At 47.5% G+C, this 12,595-nt stretch overlaps 1 protein-coding gene across 1 annotated transcript in view; it reads left to right on the forward strand.

The window, feature by feature from the left end:
* The first annotated feature begins 466 nt into the window (after positions 1–466).
* Positions 467–12,595, forward strand: part of LOC144669924 (uncharacterized) — a 171,549-nt gene continuing 159,420 nt past the window's right edge. The window contains exons 1-2 of the mRNA XM_078532207.1: positions 467–503; positions 3,961–4,021. Of these exons, the coding sequence (XP_078388333.1) occupies positions 467–503; positions 3,961–4,021 (98 nt within the window). The remainder of the gene's footprint in view (positions 504–3,960; positions 4,022–12,595) is intronic.

A 12,595-nucleotide genomic window follows, 5' to 3' on the forward strand; every position in this document is an offset into this window, starting at 1 on the left:
CTACACCACATGGACTGCAGCGGCTCAAGAAGGCAGCTCATCACCACCTTCTCAAGGGCAATTAGGGATGGGCAATAAATGCTGGCCCAGCCAGCGAGGCCCACATCCCATGAAAGAATAAAAAAAATTGTCGTCAGTCTCTCTTTCTGCCTCTTTCACTTTCTCATTGTCTCCCTCTCGTTACTGCTCCTCTTTGTGTCTTTCTCCTTTCTTTTGCCTTCCTACTTCTTCCGTCTCTCTGTTTTCCACCCATGTCTCCCCCTCCCTCTCACCTCCCCCTCTTTTATCTATCTGTCACACTTGCACTCTCTGTTTCCCTATCTCTCTTTGCTTCTCTTCCCTCGTTCTTGTTTTCTTCATTTTCCTCTTTCTCTGTCACGCTCTTTCCACATTTGATCGTCTCACACATATTGATACATTCTGCTTGTTTTCTTGTCAAACCAGCAACAAGAATGATGAAGACCCAATGTCATTTGAAGGTCATCCTCCCTTACAGATAGAAGGTAAGTGTTTATATTTTACATAAGAGATTCCTTAAGGGGAAATTTGAGTTACTGGTATAAATATATTTCCCCTTTTAAAATATATGCACTGTTGCTTCTCTGAAAGTCCTTTGAGTTGGGAATTGATGACGATTAATCATTTTTCGTCAATGACTGGTTATAACTCTTTGCAGGAATGCCAATATAATGTGTGCGCACATTACACCTGTTTCAGCTAAACAAAATAAGGGCCATCCATTTGCTGACTCATTCCTCATGGCAGTGCCTTGGCCAATTAGGGTTAAGCTGGCTGGTTCAAATTTCAAACCATGCTTGGCAGTTAACTGTCAGTCACCATCACTGGTGCATTCTCCATGGCAATGCCTCTACCAATCAGAGTCCACTTGCCAACCAATCAGCACTCTCTTCACATACAGTATAAATTGTTGTTTCCCCCTTATATTGGTATTCTTGTGAAGTGTCCTGATGAGTGCAAGATGAAAAGCTTCGACATGTCTTTTTTTCAGCAACACTCAAGTTCTGTCCGACCAAACGGCCATTGTAACTCCCTGGAAAATAATTAATGACAACTAGCACAGAAGAAAGAATGAACTTGCATTTATTTAGCATCCTTCAAGTCTTCAGAATGATCTAAAGCACTTCGCAGCCAGTGAGTTATATTTGACAGGTAGTCACTGTTGGAATATTCACATAGCCAGCCTCCTCAAACAGCAACAGGTTAAGTGATCAGATAATCTGTTTTTCTTTGCGTGATGTTGGTTGAGGGCCTGGGGATAACTTCCCTGCTCTTCCTCCAATAGTGCTATGGGATCTTTTATGTCCACCTGAGAGGTTTAACATCTCACCTGAAAGACAGCACCTCTGACAGTGCAGCACTCCCCCAACTGGGAGGGCCAGCCTGGGTTTTGTGCTCATGCCTCTGGAATGGGATTTGAACCCATGACCTTCTGACTCCAAAGCAAGGGTGTTGCCTATTGAGCTGCGGCCGACAGGTGGTGTAAATGCTTGAAGCAGCCTGCACCCCTGTTTCTCTGAGATGGACCCAACCTCCAAACCCCCCCCACCAGCTCTCCAGTGGATCCCTGGCTTGTTGGAAGTTGCAGTCAGGCAGCCAGCAGCAGTGAGACTGCAGGATGTGCAAAAGCACCAAAGCGGTGGGCAGGCTGAAAAACCCAACTCGAGAATTATTGTGGCAACAAGAGTTACCTGGTCATTATTATCACATTGTTGTTTGTGGGAGCTTGCTGTGCACAAATTGGTGGCTGTGCTTCCTACGCTTTAAAAACAATGTAGCTCATTGACTGTAAAGCACTTTGGGATGTCCTGAGGTCATGAAAGGCGCTATATAAATGTATGTATTTATTCTATTCAATGAATAGACATTTTTTCATAAAACTGGATAGGATGATTTTCTCCTATTAAAAAGCTGCGGATTTTATTTTTTAAAAATGCGTTTCCACACCTTTCCCTCCCTTGCTTTCTTGTTACTTTGGTAGTGATCCAATGTTACCTGTCATGGCCAGTGTTACCCTATTGGACTTTAATCAACCAAGTTCTTCAGCCTCTGGGGCTGTTGGTATTAAGTTGCTGCTGTTGCCTGAAAGTGTCAGCAGGTGGCAGCAATAGCTCAGCTTTCACTCACACTATTTCCAGAATATCTGTGTGTGTGTGTGTGTGTGTGTGTGTGAGGTTCCAGGCTTTGAGCTCAGGTTTGTTGTTATCATTCCTATCTGTATCTGTCCAGGAATCTGAGGAAAACTTTAAGTTGTACTGTAACAATCTATTTTACTTTCCCCCCCTCCCGGTTCAACCCCAACTCCCAAGACGTGAGCACAAAACTTTCACTCTCTCCCCACCCCTCACCCCGACTTCCTTTCCCTCTTGCTCTCTCTCCCACTCTCCCTTCACTCTCTTTTCCCTCCTTCACCTTCCCTTGCTAAAAGGAATATCCAGATTGGACTCAGCAGCGGCTACGAGAGCCACTTCTACCAATAGTGCCGTGGGGATCTTTGAGGTTTACCCGAGGGTGGATGGGACCTCAGTTTAGCCTCTCCTGCCCCAGCCACACAGTGACCAACACTCCGAGTCATTACCGGTTTTAAAAGCAAGCCCCATCGCCGTGGGGGTAAACTCATTGTCTGGACCAGAATAGCAAAGCTGTGAAAATCAGCTGGAAATGCTGTTGGTCTAGCCTCCCCCCTGGACAAGGTCAACCTTTAAATGCAGCATCAATACTCACTCCCTACTCCAGAACTCGCTTCATCCGATTCAGGGTCACAGGGAGACAGTGCCTATGGGCATGAGGTCGGGTACACCCAGGACAGGGGGCCACAGTCCATCACAGGGCGCACGCTCACTCCGGGGGTGGTGGGGGCGCAATTTACCACAGCCCATCCATCTCACCAGCACGTCTTTGGACAGAGGGAGGGAACCAGAGCCCCATGGTAACCCACAGGGGGAACTCCACACGGACAGATAGCCGAGGTCAGAATCGAACCCGGATCCCTGGAGCTGTGAGGCAGCAGCGCTGACCACTGTGCTGCCCGGCCGGACGAGGCAATCAATCGAGGCAATTTCTAATCGAGTTGCCCAGTTCATTTCTACAGGTGAAGAATGAGAGGGGATCTTATTGTAACACACAGGGTTCTTGAGGGGGCTTGACAGAGTGAATGCTGCGGAGGAGATTCCCGCTCATGGAGGAATCCGGGGGCACGGTTTAAAAGTAAGTGGGGGGGCCCCCCGTTTAAGACCGAAATGAGGAGGAATTTCTTCTCTGAGGTTCATTAGTGTTTGGAGTTCACTACCCCAGTGGATGCTGGGTCACTCAATATACTCCAGGCTGAGTTAGACAGATTTTGGATTGACAGAGGAGTCGAGGATTATGGGGAACAGGCAGGAAAGTGGAGTTAAGGCCACAATCAGATCAGCCACGATCTTATTGAATGGCAGAGCAGGCTCGATGGGCCGAATGGCCTACTCCTGCTCCTATTTATAATGATCGCGTTGTCGAATCGGGTTTCAGTTAACAGCCTCTGACTATAGGAGCAAAGCTTGCGAGATGTTAAGAGAGAGACTTAGAGGGGAGATACAGAGAAACTATTCCCACTAATTGAGGAGACCAGGACTAAGTCATTGTCAAAATGTTAGAGCCAGACCTTTCACTGAAATTAGGGAATCCTTCTATACACACAGGCTGCCAGGAGCCGGGAATTCTTTTCCATAAATGATAATTGTTGCTGGATCAATTATTAATTTAAAACTGGGACTGATAGATTTTTGTTTTCCAAGTCATTAAGGCAAAGGTGGGTATAGGGAGTGAAGTTGCAGATCAGCTGTGATCTCGCTGAGTGGCCAAAGAGTCTCGAGGGGCTGAATGGCCTCCTCCTGTTGCTGTGCCTTTCCATTGTTGTGTGTTATGTGTTTAGAGTATGATCCATATCTTTATCATATTTTGCAGATAAGGGGATGCAGACAATTCACCTGAATGACCAAAAGCATTTCGCTGCCTCCACAAACAGGTACGCGGAATAACCCAGATTGGACTGAGTGAGAGGATTCACATATTCCTGTCTTCAAGGAGAGAGGTTGCTGTGTGATAGAGATCACAGGAAAAATAAAATGTTAACACCACACCCCTCACTGTAACTCTCTGATATACCCCACACCCCCTCACTGTAACACTCGGATATACCCCACACCCCTCACTGTAACACTCGAATATACCCCACACCCCTCACTGTAACACTCTGATATACCCCACACCCCTCACTGTAACACTCTGATATACCCCGCACCCCTCACTGTAACACTCTGATATACCCCACACCCCACACTGTAACACTCTGATATACCTCACACCCCTCACAGTAACACTCTGATATATCCCACACCCCTCACTGTAACACTCTGATATATCCCACACCCCTCACTGTAACACTCGAATATACCCCACACCCCTCACTGTAACACTCTGATATACCCCACATCCCTCACTGTAACACTCTGATATATCCGACATCCCTCACTGTAACACTCTGATATACCCCACACCCCTCACTGTAACACTCGGATATATCCCACATCCCTCACTGTAACACTCTGATATACACCACACCCCGCACTGTAACACTCTGATATACCCCACACCCCTCACTGTAACACTCTGATATACCCCACACCCCTCACTGTAACACTCTGATATATCCCACACCCCTCACTGTAACACTCGAATATACCCCACACCCCACACTGCAACACTCTGATATACGCCACACCCCTCAATGGAACACTCGGATATACCCCACATCCCTCACTGTAACACTCTGATACACCCCACACCCCTCAATGTAACAATCTGACATAGCCCACACCTCTCACTGTAACACTCTGATATACCCCACACGCCTCAAAGTAACACTGATATACCCCACACCCCTCACTGTAACACTGATATACCCCACACCCCTCACTGTAACACCCAGATACACCCATCACACTATCACTGATATACCCCACACCCCTCATTGTAACACTCTGATATAGCCCACACCCCTCACTGTAACACTCTGATATACCCCACACCCCTCACTGTAACACTCTGATATATCCCAGACCCCTCACTGTAACAGTCTGATATACCCCAAACCCCTCACTGTAACACTCTGATATACCCCAAACTCCTCACTGTAACACTCTGTTATATCCCACACCACTCACTGTAACGCTCTGATATATCCCACACCCCTCACTGTAACACTCTGATATACCCCACACCCCTCACTGTAACGCTCCGATATATCCCACACCTCTCACTGGAACACTCTGATATAACCCACACCCCTCACTGTAACACTCTGATATATCCCACACCTCTCACTGTAACACTCTGATATAACCCACACCCCTCACTGGAACACTCTGATATATCCCACACCCCTCACTGTAACACTCCGATATATCCCACACCCCTCACTGTAACACTCCGATATATCCCACACCTCTCACTGGAACACTCTGATATACTCCACACCCCTCACTGTCACACTCTGATATATCCCACACCAACTCACTGTAACACTCCGATATATCCGACACCCCTCAATGGAACAATCTGATATATCCCACACCCCTCAATGTAACACTCCGATATATCCCACACCCCTCACTGGAACACTCTGATATACCCCACACCCCCTGACTGCAACACTCTGATATATCCCACAACCATCAATGTAACACTCCGATATATCCCACACCCCTCACTGTAACACTCTGATATACCTCACACCCCTCAATGTAACACTCCGATATATCCCACACCCCTCACTGTAACACTCTGATATATCCCACACCCCCTCACTGGAACAATGATATATCCCACACCCCTCAATGGAACACTCTGATATATTCCACACCCCTCACTGTAACACTGATATACCCCACACCCCTCACTGTAAAACTATGATATACCCCACAGCACTCACTGTAACACTCTGATATACCCCACACTCATCACTGTAACACTCTGATATATCCCACACCCTTCACTGTAACACACTGATATACCCCACACCCCTCACTGTAACACTCTGATATACCCCACACCCCTCACTGTAACACTCTGATATACCCCACACCCCTCACAGTAACACTGATACACCCGACACCCCTCACTGTAACACTCTGATATACCCCACACCCCTCACAGTAACACTGATATACCCCACAACCCTCACTGTAACACTCTGATATAACCCACACCCCTCACTGTAACACTCTGATACACCCCACACCCCTCACTGTAACACTGATATACCCCACACCCCTCACTGTAACACTCTGATATACCCCACACCCCTCACTGTAACAGTCTGATATACCCCACACCCCTTACTGTAACACTCTGATATATCCCACATCCCTCACTGTAACGCTCTGATATATCCCACACCCTTCACTGTAACACTCTGATGTACCCCACACCCCTCACTGTAACACTCCGATATTCCCCACACCCTCTCACTGTAACACTCCGATATATCCCACACCCTTCACTGTAACACGCCGATATTTCCCACACCCCTCACTGTAACACTCCGATATACCCCACACCCCTCACTGTAACCCTCTGATATATCCCACACCCCTCACTGTAACACTCTGATATATCCCACACCCCTCACTGTAACACTCTGATATATCCCACACCCCACACTGTAACACTCTGATATATTCCACACCCCTCACCTTAACACTCTGATATATCCCACACCCCTCACTGTAACACTCTGATATATCCCACACCCCTCACTGTAACACTCTGATATACCACACACCCCTCACTGTAACACTCTGATATATCCCACACCCCCTCACTGTAACACTCCGATATATGCCTCACCCCTCACTGTAATACTCTGATATACCCCACACGCCCTCACTGCAACACGCTGATATACACCAGACCTCTCACCGTAACACTCTGATATACCCCAGACCTCTTACTGTAACAATCGGATATATCCCACACACCTCACTGTAATATTCTGATATAAACCACACCCCTCACTGTAACACTCTGATATATCCCACACCCCTCACTGTAACACTCCAATTTATCCCACACCCCTCCTGTAACTCTCTGATATATCCCACACCCCCTCACTGGAACACTCTGATATATCCTACACCCCTCAATGGAACACGCTGATATGTCCCACACCACTCACTGTAACACTGATATAGCCAACACCCCTCACTGTAAAACTCTGATATAGCCCACACCCCTCACTGTAACACTCTGATATACCTCACACCCTTCACTGTAACACTCTGATATATCCCACACCCCTCACTGTAACACTCTGATATATCCCACACCCTTCACTGTAACACTCTGATATACCCCACACCCCTCACTGTAACACTCTGATATACCCCACACCCCTCACTGTAACACTCTGATACACCCCACACCCCTCACAGTAACACTGATATACCCCACAACCCTCACTGTAACACTCTGATATATCCCACACCCCTCACTGTAACATTCTGATATATCCCACACCCCACTGTAATACTCTGACATATCCCACACCCCTCACTGTAACACTCTGATATATCCCACTACCCTCACTGTAACACTCTGATATATCCCACACCCCTCACTGTAACACTCTGATATATCCCACACCAGTCACTGTAACACTCTGATATATCCGACACCCCTCACAGTAACACTCTGATATATCCCACACCCCCTCACTGTAACACTCTGATATATCCCACACCCCTCACTGTAACGCTCTGATATATCCCACACCCCTCACTGTAACAGTCTGATATATCCCACACCCCTCACTGTAACACTCTGATATATCCCACACCCCTCACTGTAACACTCTGATATATCCCACACCCCTCACTGTAAAACTCTGATATACCCCACACCCCTCACTGTAACACTCTCATATGCCCTACACCCCTCACTGTAACACTCTGATATACCCCACACCCTTCACTGTAACACTCTGATATAGCCCACACCCCTCACTGTAACAATCTGACATACCCCACACCCCTCACTGTAACACTCTGATACACCCCACACCCCTCACTGTGACACTGATATACCCCACAACCCTTACTGTAACACTCTGATATACCCCACACGCCTCAAAGTAACACTGATTTACCCCACACCCCTCACTGTAACACTCTGATATACCCCACACCCCTCACTGTAACACCCTGATACACCCCTCACAGTAACACTGATATACCCCACACCCCTCACTGTAACACTCTGATATAGCCCACACCCCTCACTGTAACACTCTGATATACACCACACCCCTCACTGTAACACTCTGATATATCCCAGACCCCTCACTGTAACAGTCTGATATACCCCAATCTCCTCACTGTAACACTCTGATATATCCCACACCCCTCACTGTAACGCTCTGATATATTCCACACCCCTCACTGTAACACTCTGATATATCCCACACCCCTCACTGTAACACTCTGATATACCCCACACACCTCACTGTAACACTCTGATATATCCCAGACCCCTCACTGTAACAGTCTGATATACCCCAATCTCCTCACTGTAACACTCTGATATATCCTACACCCCTCAATGGAACACTCTGATATGTCCCGCACCCCTCACTGTAACACTGATATCGCCAACACCCCTCACTGTAAAACTCTGATATAGCCCACACCCCTCACACTAACACTCTGATATACACCACACCCTTCACTGTAACACTCTGATATATCCCACACCCCTCACTTTAACACTCTGATATACCCCACACCCCTCACTGTAACTCTCTGATATATCCCACACCCCTCACTGTAACACTCTGATATATCCCACACCCTTCACTGTAACACTCTTATATACCCCACACCCCTCACTGTAACACTCTGATATACCCCACACCCCTCACCGTAACACACTGATACACCCCACACCCCTCACTGTAACACTGATATACCCCACACCCCTCACTTTAACACTCTGATATAACCCACACCCCTCACTGTAACACTCTGATATACCCCACACACCTCACTGTAAAACTCTGATACACCCCACACCCCTCACTGTAACACTGATATACCACACACCCCTCACATTAACACTCTGATATACCCCACACCCCTCACTGTAACACTCTGATACATCCCACACCCCTCACTGTAACACTCTGATATATCCCACACCCTTCACTGTAACACTCTGATATACCCCACACCCCTCACTGTAACACTCTGATATATCCCAGACCCCTCACTGTAACAGTCTGATATACCCCAATCTCCTCACTGTAACACTCTGATATATCCCACACCCCTCACTGTAACGCTCTGATATATTCCACACCCCTCACTGTAACACTCTGATATATCCCACACCCCTCACTGTAACACTCTGATATACCCCACACACCTCACTGTAACTCTCTGATATACCCCACACCCCTCACTGTAACACTCTGATATACCCCACACCCCTCACAGTAACACTCTGATATACCCCACAGACCTCACTGTAACACTCTGATATACCCCACACCCCTCACTGTAACACTCTGATCTCCCCCACACCCCTCACTGTAACACTCTGATATATCCCACACCCCTCACTGTAATACTCTGATATCCCCCACACCCCTCACTGTAACACTCTGATATACCCCAGACCCCTCACTGTAACACTGATATATCCCACACCCCTCACTGTAACACTCTGATATACCCCACACCCCTCACTGTGGCACTCTGATATACCCCACACCCCTCACTGTAACACTCTGATATATCCCACACCCCTCACTGTAACACTCTGATATACCCCACACCCCTCACTGTAACACTCTGATATATCCCACACCCCTCAATGTAACACTCTGATATACCCCACAGCCCTCACTGTAAGACTCTGATATATCACACACCCCTCACTATAACACTCTGATATACCCCTCACCACTCACTGTAACACTCTGATATATCCCACACCCTTCACTGAAAAACTCTGATATACCCACACTCCTCGCTGTTACACCCTGATATATACCACACCCTCTCACTGTAACACTCCGATATATCCCAAAACCCTCACTGTAACACGCCGATATATCCCACACCCCTCACTGGCACACTCCGATATATCCCACACCCCCTCACTCTTACACTCCGATATAACCCACACCCCTCACTGTAAGACTCCGATATATCCCACACCTCTCACTGGAACACTCTGATATACTCCACACCCCTCACTGGAACACTCTGATATATGCCACACCCCTCACTGGAACACTCTGATATATCCCACACCCCTCACTGTAACACTCCGATATATCCCACACCCCTCACTGGAACACTCTGATATATCCCACACCCCCTCACTGTAATACGCCGATATATCCCACACCCCTCACTGTAATACTCTGATATATGCCACACCCCCTCACTGTAATATGCCGATATATCCCACACCTCTCACTGTAACACTCTGATATACCCCACACCCCTTACTTTAACATATCTGATATAACCCACACCCCTCACTGTAATACTCTGATATACCCCACACCCCTCACTGTAACACTCTGATATATCCCACAACCCTCACTGTAACACTCTGATATATCCCACACCCCTCACTGTGACACTCCGATATATCCCACACCCCTCACTCTAACACTCCGATATATCCCACACCCCTCCTGTAACTTTCTGATATATCCCACACCCCTCAATGGAACACTCTGATATACCCCACACCCCTCACTGTAACACTGATATACCCCACACCCCTCACTGTAAAACTCTGATATACCCCACACCCCTCACTGTAATACTCTGATATGCCCAAAAACCCTCACTGTAACACTCCGATATATCCCACACCCCTCACTGTAACAATCTGATATACCCCACACCCCTCATAGTAACTCTGATATTCCCCACACCCCTCTCTGTAACACTCAGATACACCCCACACCCCTCACAGTAACACTGATATATCCCACACCGCTCACTGTAACACTCTGATATACCCCACACCCCTCACTGTAACTCTCTGATATACCCCACACCCCTCACTGTAACACTCTGATATATCCCACACCCCTCACTGTAACACTCTGATATATCCCACACCCCTCACTGTAACACTCTGATGTATCCCAGACCCCTCACTGTAACACTCTGATATACCCCAAACCCCTCACTGTAACACTCTGATATATCCCACAACCCTCATTGTAACACTCTGATATACCCCACACCCCTCACTGTTTCACTCTGATATACCCCACACCTCTCACTGTCACACTCTGATATATCCCACACCCCTCACTGTAACACTCTGATATACCCCACACCCCTCACTGTTTCACTCTGATATACCCCACACCTCTCACTGTCACACTCTGATATATCCCACACCCCTCACTGTAACACTCTGATATACCCCACACCCCTCACTGTAACACTGATATACCCCACACCCCTCACTGTAAAACTCTGATATACCCCACACCCCTCACTGTAATACTCTGATATGCCCAAAAACCCTCACTGTAACACTCCGATATATCCCACACCCTTCACTGTAACACTCTGATATACCCCACACCCCTCACTGTAACAATCTGATATACCCCACACCCCTCATAGTAACTCTGATATTCCCCACACCCCTCTCTGTAACACTCAGATACACCCCACACCCCTCACAGTAACACTGATATATCCCACACCGCTCACTGTAACACTCTGATATACCCCACACCCCTCACTGTAACTCTCTGATATACCCCACACCCCTCACTGTAACACTCTGATATATCCCACACCCCTCACTGTAACACTCTGATGTATCCCAGACCCCTCACTGTAACACTCTGATATACCCCAAACCCCTCACTGTAACACTCTGATATATCCCACAACCCTCATTGTAACACTCTGATATACCCCACACCCCTCACAGTAACACTCTGATATACCCCACAGACCTCACTGTAACACTCTGATATACCCCACACCCCTCACTGTAACACTCTGATCTACCCCACACCCCTCACTGTAACACTCTGATATATCCCACACCCCTCACTGTAATACTCTGATATCCCCCACACCCCTCACTGTAACACTTTGATATACCCCAGACCCCTCACTGTAACACTCTGATATATCCCACACCCCTCACTGTAACACTCTGATATACCCCACACCCCTCACTGTGACACTCTGATATACCCCACACCCCTCACTGTAACACTCTGATATATCCCACACCCCTCAATGTAACACTCTGATATACCCCACAGCCCTCACTGTAAGACTCTGATATATCACACACCCCTCACTATAACACTCTGATATACCCCTCACCACTCACTGTAACACTCTGATATATCCCACACCCCTCACTGAAAAACTCTGATATACCCCACACTCCTCGCTGTAACACCCTGATATATACCACACCCTCTCACTGTAACACTCCGATATATCCCAATACCCTCACTGTAACACGCCGATATATCCCA

This window comes from Cetorhinus maximus, chromosome 30 (assembly GCF_964194155.1).
Source record: "Cetorhinus maximus chromosome 30, sCetMax3.hap1.1, whole genome shotgun sequence".
Taxonomy (NCBI): domain Eukaryota; kingdom Metazoa; phylum Chordata; class Chondrichthyes; order Lamniformes; family Cetorhinidae; genus Cetorhinus; species Cetorhinus maximus.